Here is a 22,566-nt window from a genome sequence, read left to right on the forward strand (position 1 = left end):
AATACCATTCCCAACTCTCTACCAGCAGATAACTGGTGGTCTTTCTCATAGTCAGGACATGATCTGCAAAGAGTGAAGGATTTCACTGACTTCAGGATGCTGAGGTCTCTGGGACAAACCTCTATGTACAGCCAGAATTAAGACACTGTGCAGCAGTCAGCATCTGGGGGCAAGACGCAAGGCAGGCCAGGGAGGGTCTCACGTAGAAGATACAGCGTCTTGGAACTTTCCGGCCTACTTCCCATTTGTGTGCAAGACTTGACGCCGCTCTGGTCAGATACTGCCCCACATCAATAGGGCTGAGCCTCAGGCACACAGACATGGGACAATGCATCTGTGGCATGACAGCCACCATCCTGGGAATGTCATGGAGCCTTTCAGATTCATTGTCCCCTTCCTACTCAGCATGGTAGAACCGAGAGCCACATGTGGACCAGCTTAGCTCGGCAGCCCTGGCCTCCCCCATCTAGGGGATGGATGTGTGCTGGGGATCTGGAACATCTTCCAAGCACAGGTCTCCAGCATCCCCAAACCTTCTGAAATGTTCCACAACTCAGAATCAGTTGGTTAGTTGTACACTTTTATGAAATTTCCTTGCCATCTAGTGATTTTTTTCTGCTGCTGGCTGATCTAGCTTTTTGCAACCGAGAGGTGTAAATACTAACATTTAAATATTAAAATCAAATGGGTTCCAGTGTCCTCTATACCAGCCAGGGAGGGAAGGAAGTTCTCCCTCCACCTCAATTCAAGTGGCCGAAAGCTACAGACGTGCACATTCTTTTGATGGGATTTCTATCAATACAAGATGTCCCGGAATGAGAGCCAGAAGTCTGCATGCAGGCTGTTCGGAGAACCCTTTACACCGTCCAGATCCTTTTCATCAATGTAGTGCAAGTCTCAAAGGCACTACACTTCCCAGCTTGGCACTCTCCTAAAACAGGAGCTGACTCTGGAGTTGAAAGCCAAGCTCCGGGTCAGAAGGTCCGTCCTCGTGCTGTGAGCTATGAACTGCCCCGCTGGCAGGTGTTCATCGCTGCTCAGGCCTCCTACCAGAAGCTCACGTGCAAATTTCAGAAAGGTCTCTGAAGGTTAGCATCCACATTGCTTATACCTAATCTACTGACATCACCATAGTTTTAAAAGTATAAAAGAAAACTGGCAAACGCCCGAGGTTCCTATCAAACGTGAATGGATTAATAAACACTCTAACTGAATTTGCATAATTAATAACCTAACGTGCTGAATTTTACGGATCTGTTGAAATATTCAAGTCCTTTAATTTAAAAAATGTCATTATTTTTATAAGACAAGGAACTAGAAAAGATCTAAAATTAGATTCCAATAATTACAGCGATGAGTTTATCAAGTAATTTAAGAAAAGCTAACTAAAGGGTGGAGGAAATGAAGAGACTTTCTAACATCCCAGGTTCTACCTTTTATTGCTACAAGAATAAAGAAGGAGAAGTCACTAGGGACCAAGTTCCATCAGCTGGAAAACAAATGAACTAAAGGAGGCTGTCAGACTGTAACCTGAGCCTTGGAATCTTTTTCCCCCTATACACTCGGATGCCTCCAACTGCTTCCAAATCTCAAAGGAGGTTTTAATCCAAAAAAAAGGTTTCTGGTTTTAATTTTTCCAAGCAATTTCTTTTAAGTAGGTTTGGTGAGATAAGAGACAGGATGCAGATAGCTTTGTTTTCAATGAAACCTTTTTTTTTTTTTTTTTTTAAAGAAGATGTTGGGGGTAGGAGTTTATAAATGTATTTATTTATTTTGGCTGTGTTGGGTCTTCGTTTCTGTGCGAGGGCTTTCTCTAGTTGCAGCGAGCGGGGGCCACTCTTCATCGCGGTGCGCGGGCCTCTCACTATCACGGCCTCTCTTGTTGCGGAGCACAGGCTCCAGATGTGCAGGCTCAGTAGTTGTGGCTCACGGGCCCCGTTGCTCCGCGGCATGTGGGATCCTCCCAGACCAGGGCTCGAACCCGTGTCCCCTGCATTGGCAGGCAGATTCTCAACCACTGCGCCACCAGGGAAGCCCCTGAAACCTGTTTTAAACTCAGAAGCTCCTGAATGTGTCTGATTCTACGGATTCATACATCCAAATCCTTCCACCTATTCAGCTGTAACTATTACTGTTGTCCTACGGCTACAGGGCAGAGTCTGATAATCTGCTCCCAGGAGGCTCTTCCAGCTCCGTCCAGCTCCAAGTTACTTACATCCAGGGGCACAGGTACTCAGGGAAGAGGGGATGCCACACACGTGATCCAGGTACCCTACAGGGGCGTGCGGACCAGCACTTCCTGCACACTTCCACCAGCCAGGTATGTGATAGGGTTTCTTTTAACAGACAGAGCGAACAGAAATTCAGAGACTACATCCTTAACCCAAAGTCACACAGTCCGCCAAACGCACAGCTAAGTAGGACCAAGGTCTGCAAAGCTCAGGTAACCCAGGACATCTGGACCCGGGGTTGTGGGGGAGGTTCTGCAATCCAGTCCATCTGACTGCAAAGCAGGCAGGGCCTCTGGGTGCAGCCACAGGGGCCGAATCCTGCTCTACTGCGAATGACCTATGTGACCTTGGGCGGGCCACTTCCTGACACCTCTGGAAACTCAACTGTAAGGATCCGCCCCTGTAGCCGAGGGGCCTAAGAAGAAGAAAGGGCCCCGAGAACAATGCCTGCGGCAAGCGCGGCACCCCTGCCCCATCAGTCTCCTGGCTCGGCACTCAGGGTCACACTCGGGAGTAGGGGGAAGTGACAGAGCGCTTCCTCTGTCACCCCTCTGGTCTTTACTTCTAGAGGCAGGGCCTTTAGGGAACCAGCTGATGCCCCAGAGGTGGACGCACACCAACACGCCAACGCGGGAGGGCCTGGCCTCACTCTCAGCCCCGAGGTGACCTCTGGGTCCTTGCAGCTCCACGCCCCCCTCCACCCCCCAAGACCTCAGCAGGCTTGGACGCCTGCCTTGGCCCCATCCGCCTCCTCTGTGTGGAAGCTTCTAGACGGACACTCCATTCCTTGACCCGGACACCCCACCTCTGTCCCAGTGCCCCCGGCCTGCGGGGCACCCTCCCAGGCCTCCCTGGACAGCTCTCCAGGGCCCACAGCCCCTGCTTCGCCAACGTGGAGAGCCTGTCACAGGCCAGATCCCAACTCCCTGCCCCACGTCCACTCAGCCGTACACCCAGAGGCCACCTCTGTCCGCCACAGCTACCCCCAGCCTTCCCAGGTCTCGCAGGTGGGCAGGAAGGCCTGGCCCTGGCCTTGCACAGCCGTGCCCTAAGGGTGAGAGCCTGCACAGTCCCCACTTCCCACCCAGGACAGCCCCCAGAGCTGCAGGGTGCACACAGGGACGTCCTCAGGGCCCGCAACCCTGCAGCCAGGCCTGGTAGCCGAGATTCCCACTGCGCCTCTCGGCCCCGACTCTCCGGAACCTGCCCCTCTGGCACCCCTGCCACTGCCCGCCTCCAGCCACCCCCATGGCCCTGGTTCTCCAGCTCGCAGGCCGCTGCCCCACGGACAGCCTTCCCACTTCCTGCGTGGCCAGCCAGGAGACATCTTCAGCACCTGGAGTGTGCGGTTACCTGCCTGTCCCCACGAGGCTGTGCCCAGGGCCCCAACTGTCCTCCTCATTCCCCTCCCCCGACCCTGCGTCGAGCCCGGCGCTCTTCCATAGATCCTTATTCTGCAAAACACAGACCCAGGCAAGCATGCATCCCATGGAACAGCAGCTCACCTTGCCTCGCGGGGGCCCTGCCAGGGCCTTCTCCCGTGTCCTGCAGGCGGCCACTCGCCCGCAGCCCGCCTCCCACACCGTCTGGGGCTGCGGGGCCGTTGGCCTGGCTACCCAGCATGTTCACGTGGGTGGGGATGGGCTCAAAGGTGGGGTCCAGCTCCAAGATCAGCCTGTTGAGCTGCTCGATGGACTGGTCGATGTCCAGGGTGGGTGAGCCAGGGGAAGGGTCTGTGCTCAGCTCCGGGCCACTACCATTCACGACTCTGACATCTGGAATCCTGGGTTTGAGTGCTGCTTTGCCGGGAGGGGGTCTCTGCGTGTCGGGGGGATGTGGCCCGGGGCCTATGCCCCTCTGTACGGCCACTCTGCTGCTGGCCCCCCGGGTAGGGGTGAGCGGGACCCTAGGCTGGGTCTGCGCCAGGCCGGAACCGTCAGCTGTGCCGCGGCCGCCGAGCCTGGCCTCCCCGTCGGGGGTGAAGCTGTACTGGTGAGCGGCCACCATCTGCTGCTGGCGCACCCAGGTCTGCGTGGAGTAGCTGCTCTGCCCGTAGGCCTGCGTCTGGGCGGGCACGGAGGGCTTCCTGAGCACAGGCTGCGGCTGCTTGGGCTCGCGGCTCCCAAAAGCCTGTTCCCGCTCGTACGGGGGCTCCACGGCGAGGCCCAGATCTGGGGCAAGAGCGCCGTGCTGATCTTCGCCAGCAGTGCTGCTGAATCCATCAGACAGGAGGGAGTTCTGGCTGCTCTGGTGGCAGGTGAAGGGGCCCAGGTGGGCTGACGGGTGGCCCTCGGAGGAGGAGAGGGTCCCTATGCTGTCCACACTGTGCAGGTCATGGCTGGGCATCTCGTCGTCCAGGATGTCCGTCTCTCGGTCCTTGGGGGTGCTGTCTCCGTTCACGTGGACCTGGGCCGGTACGACATGGCGGGTCCCGCTGTACTTGCTGCAAGCATCACTCATGTCCTTGAGGGGGCTTCCAGAATCTTCGAGACCAAAGCCACTGAGCAGCTGATCCAGCTCGGCCTTTTCTTGGGGACTCAGGCCCCTCTTGGGCCCTGGAGCCAGGTGCTCCTCGGTCCTGTCGGTCCTCACCGAGGCCGTGGAGTGGCCCGAGTCACTGCTGACAGACAGGGTGTGGTCGCTGTGGTCTGGGCTGCTGGCGGCCGGGACAGCGGGGGACCCACCTGGGACACTGGGATCCGAGGCGCTCTTCTTTCCCACCTTGGCGTAAAGGCTGCCGTCGACAGGGCCTTGCGTGTGCAGCACTGGTGGAGAGAAGAGAGACGGAGAGATGGAGTGTAAGTCAAGGATGGAAGGGGGCTTCGGGCTCTTGGAACAGGCCTATAGGTCTGTCTGAACAAATAAATGGATTCACAACAGACAACATAGAATAATCAAGGCCAAAGATGCCTCTAGGGTCCCCAAATTCTACATACATTCCTGCGAAACAAACGCCAACGGAAAACACTCTGAATAATCAAACATTTTCAGGCCCCGAACTGCTTCTACATTTTTATGCAAAGAGAACAGTCATTGAGAGAACCTCTGGGCCTCTCCACACTGGACTCATCTTGCCTCGAGGGCTCACTGCTAATGGCGTCCTTAGTTTGAATGTTGAACACAGCGCTGCTCACAAATCTCCAAGACTCAAGAATGGATGGCGCCTAGGACAGGAGAGAGCTTCCGTCAACATCTATGAAGCGTCCTCCAGGGATCTGGGTAACAGTCCTTGGTAGGCAGAACATCTGATTTAGGAGCCTGCTGTCCTCAACCTGCTGAGATCCGCTGAAACCTAAATATACGACTCAATGAAAAGAGAAAGCACAGGAACTCGATCCGGCCTGCCTTCCCATTAGTGCAGCATCTTTGGGCCAAGAAGGCACTGATAAGGGCACGGCAGGACCTCAGAACACAGAGGGGTAAGCACTGATCTTCACGCATCAGGACGGCCGAGAAAACAAAATTAGGCCTCCAATGCAGATGGGAAGAGCGCTCCTATTATTAATTACGGCCTTGGCCGCCGCGGCAGTCACCACTCCCTGGCTCACAGCAAAGAGCTGGGAGGGCGCCCAACAGCACAAGAGAGCTCGAGGTCAGCACCTCCCTCCCCCTCCATCCTCCTCTGCCTCCCTGTTTGCCCAACTGTGAAATTGCAGGCATACCACCACAATCACGGAGCTGCAGAGGGCTTGACCCACGCTGTTTGGGGTCCTGGGAGCCACTGCATCCCAGCAGCAACCGGGCCTGGAGCCGCTCTGGAGGGACCCAGCTCGGCTCTGGCCCTGTGGGCTGCGTGCACTCCACCATCAGCAGCTTCCGGCTTTTTTTAAAACACCGAGGGAGGGGCTTCCCTGGTGGCGCAGTGGTTGAGAGTCCGCCTGCCGATGCAGGGGACACGGGTTCGTGCCCCGGTCTGGGAAGATATCACATGCTGCGGAGCGGCTGGGCCCGTGAGCCATGGCCGCTGAGCCTGCGTGTCCAGAGCCTGTGCTCCGCAACGGGAGAGGCCACAACAGTGAGAGGCCCATGTACCGCAAAAAAAAAAAACAAAAAAAAACACCAGGGTGACAAGCCAGGACAGAGATCTGTGGGGTATCTGGGGGTGCTGTGCTGAGAGCACATGCAAGCCCAGCTTCCTTCTTATCTCAACTGTGCCCAAGAGAGAAGCGGGGCTAGAAGCGATGGGGGATGGCAAACAAACACCGGAGTGCAGGCCGGTACGAATCTCAGTGACCCTCACCTTAACGTAGCGCCTGGTGGGGAGGGCTGGGGGGAGAAATGATACATAAAATACGGTAAATAAACCAAGTCTTCAAGGCAGGCAACTGGTGACGTGAGCACCTAAGTCAGAGGCAGGAGCTGGATGCAGCTTCGGGGTAATTGGGGCAGGTGTGACAGCTGGTGGTCACAGAGCACCTATCACGGAGTGTGCACTCAGCACATTTTCTCTAACTTTCTAGCATATTCCCCTTCTAAAGAAAAAGAATTGATGCTGAAAGAGCATCAGTAACTTGCCCAAGGTCAGGCAGCTGCTGGGAAGCCCAGCTGGGACCAGAACCCATGCTCTCTGGCTCTGCAGCCTGGGAGCCCCTGGCCGCCCGGGGCCCTGCTCACGAAGAGGTGGCACTCGGTCATGATGCTCTGCGTGGGGTCAGTGAATGACCCAAAGGTGCCAGGGGGAGGACCCGCTGCACCCAGCTTTGCACACAAGGTCCCCGGAATGAGTGCCCCCAAGTTACAGGGCACCTGCAAACGTCACCCCTACAACCGTGAAAGTGCAGAATCAACCCATGTGTGAGCCACTAGGTCCTCATGCTTAGGACGCTGCGGGGCTCACACAGAATGGCCCGTGGGTGAAGCGGGAGCTGGAGCGTCAGACAGACGTCAGTTCAAGTCCTGGCTCTACCCCAGTCCGGCCTGGGGCCACCAACCCTGTGTTGGCCCAGCTGCACAACGAGGGTTTGGCTGTGCTCTACATGAAGCTCAGACACGGGCACTGAAAGTCACAGCACACAGATGGGTGTCCTTCTAGCCCTCCTAGCCCTTCTAACGTGGCTTCTGTGAGAGACCCTCTGTGGCCAGGAAAACTCAACTAAGGCAAGACCTGGGGAACCAGCTGTTTCCCTTCTATTCTGCAGAGACAGCAGGAGAGCACATTCGCTCGGTAAGAATCCCAGTCCCGCCTGAGCAGAGGGGAGGCCAGGACAGACGACCAGCACACAGCCAGCCAGTGGGGATTTCTAGAAACAGATGTCCATGCGTCCATGACTCAAGTCCTTCTGCCTGAATCTAAATGAAAACGGACTGGCGCAATGAGTTAAGGGGGAAAAAGGAAGCCGAGAAGGAGCTGTACAAAAATTCTTCTGATTTAAATTCAGGCAGTGCCCGTTAATCATTTTGAGTAGAACCCCATGGCGACAGCACGTGAAGAACAGTCCATAAGGGCCTGCAGGGAACGGAACAGGACAGGATATTTCCCCTTGGCTGCAAGTTACGAGTAATCCCATTCTTATTATTTTTATTAGTAGTAGAAATCTTAAAATGATAATAAATGCATTAAAAAACAGCCCGCTTGCCACAGACTAAACGCTGGCTCTGTGCGAGGCCGGGCGCTGAGCACTTCGCCCTCAAGTCTCATGGGCTCTCAGAGCTGCTCAGGGAGTGTGGCGAGACACCACCGCAGACCCTTTGCTAAACGTTCTACCACACACACAGGTGACTGTCTATGTCAGAAAATATCCAGTAAATGGTATATCTATAGGAAAAGGATACGAACCATCTCCGAGAACCCTCAAAGTCAGACTCGCCCAAACTTCTGAATCACTTTGTAGGAGCTCAAATCTTCCCAAAGGCACAGGGCCTCTGGGGGGCTGTCCAGGGGCCTCCAGAGACACCCTACTGCACTCATGCTTTGTGATCCCGGGGAGTGTGGGAGTCAGACTTGGGGTGAGGAGGAAAAGGGGCCTCCAGTACCCGCTGTCCCTGCCCTGCACTCTTTGCAAAAGGACTCGGACTGAGTTTCCCTGCACCTGGAGATGGACTCCTGTTCTGCATTTACTCTGTACTTTCCTGGTCAGGACATTTAGACTGTTCAACCCCCTGATTCTTCACTTATAAAAGGGAATAATTAGTCTTATCTTTCAATGCACTAATAAGAATTAGAGAACATATATAAAGAACCCAGGTCCTAGGCTCCTGAGATGGGTAGCCATAATTATTTTTTTAAATTTTTTATTTATTTATTTGTTTTATTTTTGGCTGCGTTGGGTCTTTGTTGCTGTGCACGGGCTTTCTCTAGTTGCGGCGAGCGGGGGCTACTCTTCATTGTGGTGTACAGGCTTCTCTTGTGCAGCGCGGGCTCCAGGCGCGCAGACTGAGTAGTTGCAGCACGTGGGCTCAGTAGTTGTGGCTCACAGGCTCTAGAGCACAGGCTCAGTAATTGTGGTGCACAGGCTTAGTTGCTCGATGGCATGTGGGATCTTCCCGGACCAGGGCTCGAACCCGTGTCCCCGGCATTGGCAGGCGGATTCTTAACCACTGTGCCACCAGGGAAGTCCTGAGGGTAGCCATAATTATTAAAAGCTCCTTCCAAGGTGGACAAAGTCTGGCATTCCCTGACTGTGCTCATTTCTTCCCTGTCCACCTTGCTGCTCCCAGACCACAGCAGGCACTCCCCTGCCCCAGGGCCTTTGCTCGTGCTGTTCTCTGCCTGCTGGGTGTTTGTCTGTGGCACACACCTACATTCAGACCTACTGCAGACTGTCTCCCCCACAAGAATGTGGGCTCCAGGAGGGCAGGGGTATGTTTTTTGCTCCCTGTGGTATCCCCTGCATTAGGAACCAGCCCCTGGCACCCAGTGGGCACCGAGTACTGACAGACTGAATGCTCTGGCTTGTTCTCACGTGACAAAGCCTGGGGAGCTATTTTGGAAAGATGTTCAGCTGCCTTAGCTGGTAAAAAGACTAAAAATAACTGACCAACCTTCTGAAGGTAGAAGTGCCCACAGCCCTTGGCCACCTGCAGCCCCAGGGCCTCCACTCCCCAGACGTCATAACAAACTCTCCCCCAGGTAGACCGCACAGCCCCAGCGAGTGGGCCTTCAGATGCAACCTGACTGGAAAGGTGCCGAAGTCAACGAGTGGATTCCAAAATGTCAAAGAAAACAAAAGATGCAAACCTAAATGTGACCCAATGTGCCAACCTAATTGTGACCCAATGTGCGGGCAGAGGGGCAAAGGTCCAAGGGATGTCTGAAAACTATCTGTGCAGCCACAGGACTGGGGTTGTGATGAGGGCAAGACAGAGCCCTGGCATACAGTAGGTGCATAACAATGGCACCGCATCTTTACCATTTCCCGTCTCCTCCATCCTCCTGCCATTGAGATGGACTTTCCCAAGCAGGTTCATCCCCACAGCTGCAGGGATGGGCGGGGCACACCCACATACTCATGGCCCGCCTCTAAACCACATCTAGAGAAGGGCGACCTTGCCTACGGGGCTGCTATTTTGTTTTCTGAGACCCCATGTGAAAACTGCAGGGTGAGAGCAATGAAAACGGAATCACAACCAGGGACAGAAGTTATCTGGGGGGCTTGGGGGAGGGGGTCACTGCAGACTGACTGACTGCCAAACCCTCCATGGAAAATGAGACACAAGCTCCAGCCTTGGTGTATGAAGCCCCCCAAAACTTTGGTCAGTCTTTAAGGACACCCTGACTTAATTGATGGTAGAGTGCCCCCTTTTAATTCAGGTTTGGAAAAGTGATGCAGAAAGTAATTTTCAGAGAACCGATATAGCCAAACACCTTCTGTGATCCCTGGCAGGGCTGGGGCTGGGGTCCCACTGCCACCACCAAGGGCTCCCAGGGGAAAGGAGGTGGGTCCCCTGGGGTGAAGGAGGCTTGGGGGTGTGAAGCTCGGCTCCATCTCGGAGCTCAGAGTGCTATCAAAGCTGGGGTGAGTGCGGGGCCAGCAGAAGACGTCTGGAAGGCATTCACTTCATCCACCCCTTGCATCCTTTTTGTAGATTTAAATGACACATTTTAACTTTGTGCTTCCAGCTCAAGGGGAGTTTGGGGGAACTGAATGAATCCTCATTCTGCAAAGGAAGACCCCAATTTCCAGATAGAGATGTGACCCGCCCAGGACCCCCAGCTTTTCCACTGCAGATGCAGGACAAGAGCCTTCGCCTGTCCCAGTGCAGGATCAACCACTTGCTCTGTGTCCTGTCCCTTCCCGCCATCCCTGCCCCACCGACCAGAACCCAGGGCCCCTTCCAAAAGGAGGCCTGTGAGTTTTCTGGTAATGATTTCCCTGCATCCGGGGCCTAGTTAAAAATCAAACAAATGTTAACTACGGCTCTGATCGCTTCCGCTGAATGACACACCAGGGAGGTTCCCATCTGGAAAAGAACCAGAAGAAAGAAAAGAGCCAGTGGACATGCTTGCCTCGTTAAAGGGCAGAAGCTGCAGCACAGACTCCCCGCCCCTGCTCTGCTACCGTGTGCCGGTTCCCTGCCCTTTCCCACTCGACTTTTGAAAGGGGGCTATCTCACAAGAAAGAAAAGAGACACCCCCAAAATATTTCAAAAGTAAGCAAAGAAAATAAGGCAGACCTAAAAAAAAAAAAACGAAAACATTCCTTCTCATCCTGGCTGAACGCAGATTAACCAATGCCCACCTGTGCTCACAGGTATGTGCTCACAGTTGTGTGAAGAATCAGCCAAAGGGAAGGCAGCATCTCAACTCCACCGCCATCGCAGCACCAACCACTCAGATACCAAGAAGCCGTAGAACTGATCTGTAATGAGTTCAGCCCTGACGCCAACATAAAAAATCCATTTCAAACAAAAGAGCAAACCTGAGGGCTTCGTTAAGCTGGCTGAAATCTTCCTTTCTTCTATATACTGACTCTATGAATCTTATGTTTTACTTTTGTGAAAGGTTTGCTTGAAAAGCAACTTTTCATTTCAAAAGAGCTAACAGGATCCTCCCTGCAAGTCTTCAACAGAGAAAAACAGAAAACTCCTGTCCAGGAGCAGTCGCACGAGTTTACTAAGCACTTGCCACGGCTGCTAGTTAGTTGTTTATGGAGATTGAAATGGAATACTCAGTAGAGTCTCGACTCCATGCTGGGATGAACCAGCCTGGGGAACAGGGAGAGGGTCAAGAAACAGAGGGTGGCAGGCATACTTCACAGCATCTGAAGGGTTAGCAGAGGCAGAAAGAGCACAGGACTGCAAGAAGGGATGCATCCAGGAACAGCTGCTCTCAGGTGAGGCTGCAAGGAATCGTTATTTCTATCATCAGAGAAAGAGAGAATGCAGGAAACAGCCGTCTCCTGCAATGGGGCTGACACTCTAAAGACAAAGGCTCTGTTTAAGCACCTCCTATGTGCCAGGACACTGTCACGCTCCAGGGATGGACCTCACTTCATTCCCAAAGCAATCCTGTGAGGCAGTAATGGACAAGCCCATCTTATAGTCGAGAAAACAGAGGCTCAGAGAGGTTATGCTAATATTTAAGATAATAAAAAGCTACTGAATAGATCATCTGGAATTCAAGCCTACCTCTGCCCTACTCCCAAATCCATGCTTTCTGTTTTTTTAAAACACTGGAATTCTAAACCTGACCAACCACTTTAATGTGAAATTAACATTTTAATTTCAGAAAGGAATTTCCCTAAATGTTTTCTTTTTGACTCCCTCTCCCTCTCCCTCTCTCTCCCTCTCTCTCACACACACACACACACACACACACACACACACTCCTTAGAAACTACTTAAGCACTCTGTTTTCCTCCCTAACTCCCGAAATGGTGCACTGTCGGGACAGGATCCTGTGTTTTGAGGCTGCCGGGTTGATGATGGCAGTGTTATGTCTGTTTCCTAGGCTACAGCAGCAGGAGCCATGGCAGGCTGCGCAGTTCTGTCCTTACAATGAATGAGCTGTTCCCGGGTACACCACTTGGTCCCCGCCTACCGCACCCACAGCCCCTTGGGAGCCCTGATAAAGGGAAGGCTCCCGGCCCACCCTGACTCAGCAGGAGACAGGCGGAGACTGCTGAGCAGTCGGTCCCTCCCGCCTCCTGCGGCCGGCCCGCATGGACCACCTCCAGCTCACCCCTCCCCAATCGGCTCGCTCACTACTCGAGGCCACTCAGCTAAACCAACTGACCCCATCAAAATGTCCCAATACCAGACGCCATGAGTCTACCAGCCACGGGCTTCCCGGGAAAAGTGTCTGAGAAGAAAGAAGGACAAATGATGCCATCAACTGCAACTACACCCAAAGCCCTGAGTGAGCAGCCAGACTCCAAAGGCTTCCACTGACATCCTGAGGGAAGAGATCGGGGACAGGCACTGGGCTCGCGGCGGGGAGGCTGCTACGAAGGCGCACCAGGGATGATTTGGGTGACAGACGTGTTCTTTCTCTTAGCTGTGGTGGGGAGCTGCAGGATAGGAAGTCAAACCCCTAGAGGCACAGTAAACAGAGTGAACTTTACTCTATGTATGTATTGGCCAAAAACTCTGTTCGGGTGTCTCCATGCTACAAAATAACCAAAAGAACTTCCTGGCCAACCCAATAAATTACATCTCGATTTTTAAAAAGGTCATGAAATCAAGACAGAAATGAGGCTCATGGTGCAATGGGCCACCCCCCATGCACTGTGTCCGCCTGCTCCCTCCTCTCCCGCCGCCCTCCTCTCCTCCCCCCCTCCTCTCCTCATCTCCTTTTCTCTCTGCTCCCGCCCCCACCCCCGCCTTGAATTCCTCCACTTTCCCCCTCTCTTCCAGAAACTTCCTTCCTCCTCCTAGACTCCCTGAGATGGTGAGAGCTCTCTCCTCTTCGGGATAGTTGTCAGGGTGCCTTCGTGCCCCCCTTGTGGCATAGAGCTTGTTTTAACTTTTTCACTGGAGCGATTTATGTGCACATCCTCGGTCCCCTTCTGGACTTTCTGGCATAATCCACCTGGGTGTGAATCCTAATTAAAAATCCTCCCCGCGGCTGTGTGACCTTGGGCGAGTTACTCAACCTCTCTGTGCTTCACTTCCCTTATTGGAGAAGTTGCCGGGCAACAGGTGTTTGGTGAAGTCTGCCCCAGGATCACCGCAGCGATTCGGTGAGACCAAACACAAAGGGAAAAGCACAGGTGGGCACTGGGTGAACACTGGCCCTGCACAGCCATCCCCACACTTGTCCTGGAGATTCAGGGCTCCTGTCTGTGTTCCCTCCAGTCCAGAGCCTGGGGAACGGTAACAATGCCTCATGTCGTCCCGTTAATGAGTATTCTTAACTCAGCCTGACTGACCTGACACTTCGGAATTATGTTGAAGAATTGCTTTTTAATAGGGATCTAAAGTAAAAGATGGAATTTTACAAGACCTACCTGAAGGTTCTATAACCCAAACTGCACAGCGCGGCCCTCCGGCTGGCCAAGCAGCCCACCTCCAGCTCTCACCAGCTGTAAAACATTGTCCAAGCCATGTGATCGGCTCGGCTTCTCAGCTTCCTCTGGGACCAATAACCACGAGGACAAAAGCGGGAGCAGTCAGCTAGCTGAGTGACGCCGGGGGCCTCTGCATCGTCTCAGTGGGCTCACCACAAACTCGCCTCTACTGAACCCGCGCGGTCGTGGGAACCGTGCCCCGTTCCACAGGGCTCGGTGGCAGGACGACAGCCACATGGGCGGATCTTCCAAAGCACACCCAGGGGCCTTCCTTACCTCTGCACATCTCGGGACCCTCACCCTAGTGGTTAGAGACTGCTTCTCCCAGACCTGCTGCATCGGCTCTGACTGACCAGCTGTGGAACCAGTGACAAACTGCCCAGCTTTCAATTTTGAGAATGGGCCCTGGAGCACTGGCCCAGCATTGCAACATGTCAAGAAGCAAGCGAGCGTCTCAGTGCCTGCTGTGTGGTGTGCAGGCAGAGGGGGCACCTGGGGTTCCAGTCTCTGAGGCATGGGGAGCACTGCCACAGAGCAAGGCAGCTGGAAGGGGGATGGGCCCAGAGCAGGAGGCTGGGCTGAGCGGGGTCAGTGACCTTCTACATCCTCTGGCCAGGTAGAGAGCTGCAGGTGGCTTTTGAAGTGTCCCAGGGGTGCCTCTTCCCTCGGGGGCCTGTGGAGGCTACAGAACCTTCACAATCAGGAGAAACACCCAGGCTTGGCCGGTGTCCCTCTCGGTGGAGTCCTCGTCATCTCACCAAGTCACTCACGCCGAGATCTCTCTCTCTCTTTCCACTTGGACGTTTATAATTGCAGCATTTATAACCTCTCAGGAAATGAGGCTTGCTTTTATTTTATTGCAGTAGGGTTCTGCCTCTGTGCTCATTAAAGACTCCCCTGTGTTTGTACTGAATTAGTCCTATTCCAAAAATATCGAGAGCTAAGAAAGGATGGCCACACTGGGGCCTTTGAGAATATTACCTTTAGTCTACAACAACACAGACGGGTGACTGACATGTCACAGGTGAGGTGAAATGTGCCTTTTTCCCCTAAACAAAAGGCAGAAGATGGTGATTAGCTGCTAGGAACCCCAGGGGTGTGAGAGCCTGGCCCAAGCCCCTCTCAGGCCGAGTTCCAGAAATAATTCCACATAGCAAGGAGCTTCTCTGGATGTGCCATCCTCATACCTTGCGAGCAAACGCCTGCCCGAACCCCCGAACCCAAAACTACCCCACTGAATGCCAGGCGGGGAGGTGGCACCTGGCCTGCCAGGGGGGCGGATGGAAATCGCTCCCTTTGGAGCCAAGTCGAGCTCTGTGTAAATGTTTTCTAAAACCGAAGCAGGCTGTAAATTCTTGAAAAAAACAGTGAGAGCAGGAGGGGGGCGTTCCAGCCAGAAAGGCACATGGCTGTCCAGGAAGGGACGCGCCAGTGTCAGGGCCCAGCACCTGGGAAGCTGGAGCCACACCGATTCCAAGCACTCCTGGCGGTCCCCTGGGCGAGGCCCGGAATGCTGCGGTAAAGGAGCATTGGGCTTCACCGTGGGGAGGCAGCAGGTGTGTCCCGGCCACAGTGACCATGCCCCAGATGCTGGCAGGACCACTCCTAAGGGGGGCCCTCTCCTGTCCAACCAACACTCCAGCTCGGGCCATCCTGTCGAGGGCACTTACCTTGGCAGCCAATTCCCTTCCAGGCACTCCAGTGAAAACAGGGGGTCCTGCGGCCCCACTCAGAGGCCACCTGGGCCAGCCAGCCACAGAGCCGGCCACGAGCTTCTGCACATAAACCCCACGTCAAACCATCACTGAATCTCCAAGGGCAGAAGCAGCTAAGACTCCTCTAAACTGCAAACCAACAGTCTTTCCGGAGGCCTGCCTGGCTTTCCCTCTTGCCAGGTTAAAACTACTGTTCAGCTCGTTACTGACCAACGAACACCCTCTCCTCTCCCGGGAGTGCTATCCTATCCCTCTGGTACTTTTTCTGGCTGGCAACGCTCTGGTCTCAACTGAGGGTCTTTGCAGCCTAGCAGAAGCCATGCACACGCGCGCGCGCACACACACAGACACACACACACACACATGCTCCCTGCTCACCTTCCTTCCAGACAGCCCTGCAGCTTGTTCAGCCCACATCTGTTGGACCCTAAAGAAAGCCTTCAACCCCAGAACGCAGCATTCCGGGATGGGGGCATGTGTCCCCCGCAGGGACCCAGCCTCCCTCTCTAGGTAGCGTAAGGTGGAAGATCTTGTTAGCTAAGAAAAGGACTTTGGTTCCACCCAAAAAGGCCAGTGCGATGTAAACACGAGGGCGGGGTTTCCTGCAATCAGGTTTAGTGAAATTTGAACCCTGGAGGCTCAGGAGGCGGGGAAAAGGCTTCTATTCGAGAGCCACCCAGTGGGACCAGTGTTCCCTTCCAAGCCTCCCGGGCTGACAAGCTGACGTGTGGAGCCAGCACCAAGCAGCTTGGGTTTACAAACCACAGTTTCAGCATCATTTGCTTTCTTCCGCGTATCTGCCAGGAAGTCTTTGCCTTTACACCCTCCATCTCCTGGGGCTGTGTCTCTCTTTCAAGCTCAATGTGGCCAAGTTCACTGTCAGTGTTAACTGCACACGGCCTATCTTTCAGAGATTCCTTGCACACCCAGACCTCCACGTGCTGCCCAGCAGCGCCTCTGCACCTCAGGCCTCTTTATGTGCAACTTAGGTGGGCTTCAGCGAACGGTTTACCACTGTGCTTCGATCACATATTGGTCACAGCACAGCCACACGCTCCGAGTCTTAAATGAACCTAAGACACCAGAGCAAACAAGCAAAGCCGTTCTGATGCCTTCAGGATCCCACAGCACAACTGGAACCTTCACAAACGTCACCACCCAATGAGCCTGAGGGCGGGGAGACGGGACAGAGCCAGCAGGTCCCAGACACAGATTCCTCCAACCAACCCCCCAAACGGCCATCAAGGCACAGGTTACGTTCGTGCTCAGGAGAAAGCGTCTCTTTTATCGCGGAACACAATGCATTGCTTGTGCAAGAAGGCCTATTCAGTTTGGTGTTTGGCAAAGGGTCCTGACCAACCCCTGTTCCTGTCGAGGGAATTGACATCATTGTGCCCACTCTGCAAATAACATTGTCACTGCAATAAAGGAAGTGACTAACTGATCACACAATACTTTGCGTCAAAGAATTCAGATCAAAAGAAAAGACATTAGAAACGGAAATCTGAAAGATCTGGTTTGAGGACTGAGACAAATGGGGCCTGGCCGCGTTGTAGCCAAGGTCATGTCCAGAGTGGGGTGGAGGTCCTAGCCTTCTACAGGAGAAAGTCTTAAAATCAGACCCCTGCATCCCAAAGCTGACAACCGTGTAAAAAAAACACAGAATAAGGTACCAACAATGAGGAAGAGACACAAACAACTGTACCCCGGCCAGTGGTCTCTTTTCTCCATTTCTAACAGAACGAAGCTGCGTGATTAGTTGTGTGTCAAAAGAAGTCTGGCCTTTCGTGCGGCTCATTTTCTACTGCGTGGGGTGCAGGGTGGGTTTTCCTCATGTTGACGGCAGCTTCACAAATGAACCACGACAGCCTCCATGAATGCATGGCAACTGGCACCAGTGTGACCTTCAGATCTTGGCAGTTGTGCTGCTGACGGCCTCTGAGTACTCGCGCCCAAAACACTGTCATGTCCCCTCTCCTCCCACCTGTGGGTTTCCATCACACAGAGGCCATTCAGGCTGTTAGTGTCGACCTCTCCTGAAACAACAGGGTCTTGTGACACTCTGCTGATGTGTGGCCAAAAGAGAGCTCTGTGGCTCACTGTTTTGAAAGGCCTCAAACCTTTCAAGGCTACAGAGGTAGAATTTTGTGCCTGGGGTTACCTAACTGATACGGAAAAAGACTTGGTGGGTTCCCGAATGTCCCTGGGAGGAGTCGGCAAAGTGGGACAGGAGACCTGCAGAATGTTGTGTGATTCCTGGTGTAAGACCCATAAAGACAGAAGAAACATCCAGAAAAGGAAAACCAACTGGGACTAAAAGAAGTGGAAATTTCACAAAGTAGTAGAAAAGGTCGGCAGTATAAGAACAGCCCAAGGTCAAAACACATATAAGAAGGTTCATAGCAGCATTAATCACAATAGCCAAAAGGTGGAAATAACCCTAATGCCCACCTGCTGATGAATGAATCAACACAATGTGGTCTAACCACACTTTGGATCATTATTCGGCCATAAAAAAGGAGTGAAGGGCTTCCCTGGTGGCGCAGTGGTTAAGCGTCCGCCTGCCGATGCAGGGGAGACGGGTTCGTGCCCCGGTCTGGGAAGATCCCACATGCTGCGGAGTGACTGGGCCCGTGAGCCATGGCCGCTGAGCCTGCGCGTCCGGAGCCTGTGCTCCGCAATGGGAGAGGCCACAACAGTGAGAGGCCCGCATACCGAAAAAAAAAAAAAAAAAAAAAAAAAGGAGTGAAGTCCCGAAACAAAATGAATGAGCCCTCAAATCATCAGGCAAAGTGAAAGACACCTGTCACAGAAAGCCACGCACTGCATGGTTCCACTGTGGGAAATGTCCAGACGAGGGAAATTCATAGAGAAGGAAGACGAGGTCACCTGCGGCTGGAAGAGGAGGACTGGGGAGGGACTACCAGTGGGCGCGGGGTTTCATTTGGGGCTGACAGAAATGTTCTGGAATTAGAAGGTGGTGACAGTTGCCTGGCCAGACCCGGCCCCAGGCCCCAGAGGGACAGCTGCCCACCACGAGGCCGGGAGAGGTACCTCTGCCCCCGCGCCCCACTCCTTCCAAAACTCCTTTCCCTCTGGAAGCCCATGCTTTCCCTCCAGCCCCTTCTGAAGCACCCGCTTGGACTCCTAGAGCTACAGGACATAGAGTCTGACCCCAGGAACACCCTCATTGCCACCATCAATACCATCGCCAAGAGAGCCTCCCAATAAATGGCTGAGACCCATTTATTTAAAAGGAATAGGCATGTGATAACTGTCTCTACAGAGACAAAATAAAGGATTTTCCCAGCTGCCCCTTCTTACAAAACACCTCCTTTTTCCCTTAATTCATGGGGAACTTTTCCCTCTTGAGGACCCCTGGGTCCGCTCCAATTTGCAGCCCTTTCCAAAGGGACCATGTGATAAAGTCACATACGTGGGATCTGAAAGCCCACCCCCTCCATTTGGTAAGTCTGAAGAGATGGGAGGCAGGGTGACACTGCAACCACATCAGGCAAGAGATGGAAGGAGGGGATGCGTGCACGTGCTGGGGAGGAGGACACTCACGAGCACGTGCATCTCAGCCGCTTTCTCTCTCAGGCTTTTGGTTCTGGTTGTCAAATACCTCAAGTCTGGAGTCATTCCTGTATTGGTGACATTGTCAAAATGCCTGAGCCCTGCCTTGGCAGAAATGCACCTGCAGGTTCTGCAGGGAAGACTGCAATCCTGCCCGTCATTGAGGAAGTTCTCCCCACGGAGGACGCAGAAGGAAATTCACCAGATTTGATCTGAGCTTAATTCACCCAGCCAACGTGCCAGTGTCCAGGCTGGGAGGGAAGTGGCCGGGAGGGGCTCGACTGAGATGCGATTTGGTAAAAGTGGGTCTGCAAGAGCTTTTAAAGAAGGGGACAGGGCTTCCCTGGTGGCGCAGTGGTTGAGAGTCCGCCTGCCGATGCAGGGGACGCGGGTTCGTGCCCCGGTCCGGGAGGATCCCACATGCCGCGGAGCGGCTCGGCCCGTGAGCCATGGCCGCTGGGCCTGTGCGTCCGGAGCCTGTGCTCCGCAGCGGGAGAGGCCACAGTGGTGAGGGGCCCGCGCACCGCAAAAAAAAAAAAAAAAAAAAAAAAAAGAAGGGGACAGGAAACAAACCCCTCACCACGCCACATGTACACACTCTCTGAGTTCACTCTCACGTAGAAGTTGTGTGACCTGGCGTTTTAGGGAAACCAGGGAGTCGGGCCCACTTCTAGTTTCCTCTCTCAGAGAACCCACCAGCAGTCAGAACTCATCAGCTGCTGGTCCCCAAGGCAGGGCGCCAGTGACAGAGTGCTCCAGAGACGGGATGCAGGGCACGGGCGGGGATCCCCGGGTGCCTGCCGCTAAAGCAGGTGCAGCATCAAAGGGCAGAAGCGATACCGACGCCAGTCATAAAGGGCAGGAGGAAAAAGTGAGAGCAGGATCAACATGCACTTGGCTGGAGTCTAGGGAGGTGCTGGAGCTGCGGGCAGGTCGACAGCCACCTGCCTTTCAGAACCCTGCCCCAGAGCACAGGACACGCTCACTCCTGCGGTGGGTCCCACAGCCCGAGGGATGGGGGCAAGTTGGGGGCCAAGGACCCCAGTGAAATCAAGCCAACACTCAGCGCCTCTGTTCACTGTCTGTCCTGGGGTAATGCTACTTAATGCTTCCAGCCACCCCTGGGAGACTGACACGGGCTAATTCGTGCAAACTCGTCCAGGACGACATGAATTCTGAGTCGATTTCTCTGACACCACTTGGGCTAGAAAAGCAATGGATTCTGAGATGGCAGCTCAGGGCTGGTCATGACTCGCTAACAGCTTCTGACATCGCACTTAACTCTTCTGACAGGATCCAATCCATGTCAAAAAGCTAACACCCGAAGGACTTCATGGTTCTTAGCACAGATGGTGAAACTCTTGTATTTCAGATAAGATGAAGCCACTGCCCTCCATCCCAACTGCTGCCTGAAATTCCTTATCAGGGGAGGATTAACTCTGGGTCAGGGGTTCACACCTGGAAGGGGACCTGGCAAGGCCAGGGGGTCAGAGGCTGTAAATCAAGGGAGCACAAGGAGGGTGCTTGCTGAGGTCTGAGCAAGAGGCCCACCTCATCCATCTAAACTGGCAAACGCCATCAGCATTTGACACAGCGTGGGCTGGGTTAACGCCGTGACTCTGCCCTGAACCGTCAAAGCAAGCAATGCTTGGAAAAGTCTGGCTGGGTGCAGGATCTAAGCAAATTCTTCTCAGTCTGGATACAGAGAGTGGATGCATTCAGTGAGTGGTGGCCGTGGCCAGACACTGATGACACATACACACGTGTGCACACACACACATACACACGTGTACACTGATGAGGCAGCCCCTAAGTTCTGGAAGCTCAGCCAACAGCATTCCCATTCTGCCAGCCTGGCCTTGGACAGAGAGCAGATCCAGGACCTAAGGGCTGATCTGCCAGATTCCAGTGGACTCTCCTTCTGCTAAGTCGCCAAAGCTTGCTTTGCTTTTCCAAATCTCAACACCCAATCACAATTTCTGGGAAGAACTGCTTTCAAATCCATTTTCATAATGGCAACACCTAAATGTCACAACTGGATCTGGCACTTCTAACTCTGCACACACCCGTGGCCAGCCGCTTCTTGACCCAACTTGTCCTCACCAGCAGGCTAACTGCCGCAGGCTCTGCAGAGTGTCCTGCCTGGAAGAGTGAGAGGACTGTGTCTTATTGTGAAGGTGGTGAGAAATCTAAGTCTCCCTTGCCTGCAACCAGCCTCCATGAAGCTCTGGGACAACTGTGGTCACCTGGGAGGCCGAGTCTGAACTACAGGATGTTTATAAGGTAGCAACTTGAAGTAGAAGAGACAAAACCTGGGGTACGGTGGCCCCCGTCTATGCAACCTTGGATCCATGAATTTTACCGGTGGCCAGAAACTCATTCATTGGTTAAAGCCAGGAACAGAGGACAGGGAGGCACAGCAAGGCTTCATGCCCAACCGTGTTCTGGAAGCTTCCCTGCCCCAACCCCTGAGTTGAATCTGGCAGAGGGTCTTAGTCATCTACCTCCTAAATAGGAAACCGCCTACTGCCCACCCAGAGCCACACCCGAGTCCAGGGCCTCCAGAAGCCTCTTCACTGCTGCCCTCCTGTCCGGGCCCTGACACCTCCCTTCACCCAGCGCCTGCCGCTTCCTGCAGCATGCCTGCAATGAGGCAGGTAAACGCCGGGCTCTCCCACGCCCCCTTCCTGCACCCCTGCCTACAAGAGCCATCTTCTTCCTGCATCTCCCTCGAATACACAGGCTGAGTAGCTGCTTCTCTTCCATACTTCCCGAATTCCTGGTACCTAGCCCTCCCATGGCACATGTGGCATCTTATGGCCACTGCTGAGGTAGACAGAGAGATAGGTACACATACACAGACGTGCGCACACATACACACACATGTACACATAAACACACATATGTACACATGAACACACATACATACCATGTACATTAAATACACACAGACACAGACACATATATACACACATACACATATATATGCACACACATACATACACACACATATATACACACACTCACATATACACGCCACACACACACATATGCACACATACGTACACAAATACACACATAGGTATGTCTTCCCCATGAGGTCTGCTTATTTTCTCTCCCTGAGCTCATCACAGCATCAGAAACACGGCAGCCCCTAAGGAAATACGAGACGCGTGAAAAAGGGAAAATGTATGTAGAATAGAAAAGAACTCCCAGAGCTGGGGTTATCTCTAGGATGATCTAATTAAAATAGGCCATTTCAGACAAGGACGTGCCTCGTCGAGCTAGAGAGAGAGAGAGACAGAGACAGAGACAGAGAGAGAGCGAGCAGGGCTGAGCGCACTAGCTTTGCTGGCTCGCTGTGACACCATGAAGTGGCCTTCTCCAGGCCTATGTCATGCCACACTTTTTGCATTTCCGTGCACTTTGTTCGTGCTTTTTCTATTCACAGTGGCCCCCCAGCAAAGCGCGGAAGCGCTGTTCCTCAGAGCCAGAGGCCAGGAGGGGCCTTATGGAGGAAACACGGGTGTAGATCAGCTCTGCTCAGGCATGAGTTACAGTGCTGCCGGCCAGGAGTTCAGTGTCAATGAACCACCC

The 22,566-nt window shown here is 53.7% G+C and overlaps 1 protein-coding gene across 12 annotated transcripts in view; it reads right to left on the reverse strand.

Annotated features, from left to right (window-relative positions):
* The window catches only part of TNS3 (tensin 3), a 243,498-nt gene that overhangs the window by 72,451 nt on the left and 148,481 nt on the right, over positions 1–22,566 (reverse strand). For all 12 annotated transcript variants that reach the window (XM_082632029.1, XM_082632034.1, XM_082632031.1 and 9 more), the window contains one exon: positions 3,737–4,996. In XM_082632029.1, coding sequence (XP_082488155.1) covers positions 3,737–4,996 — 1,260 coding nt within the window. The remainder of the gene's footprint in view (positions 1–3,736; positions 4,997–22,566) is intronic.

The sequence above is a fragment of the Mesoplodon mirus genome (assembly GCF_964341445.2).
Source record: "Mesoplodon mirus genome assembly, chromosome: 9".
NCBI lineage: Eukaryota > Metazoa > Chordata > Mammalia > Artiodactyla > Ziphiidae > Mesoplodon > Mesoplodon mirus.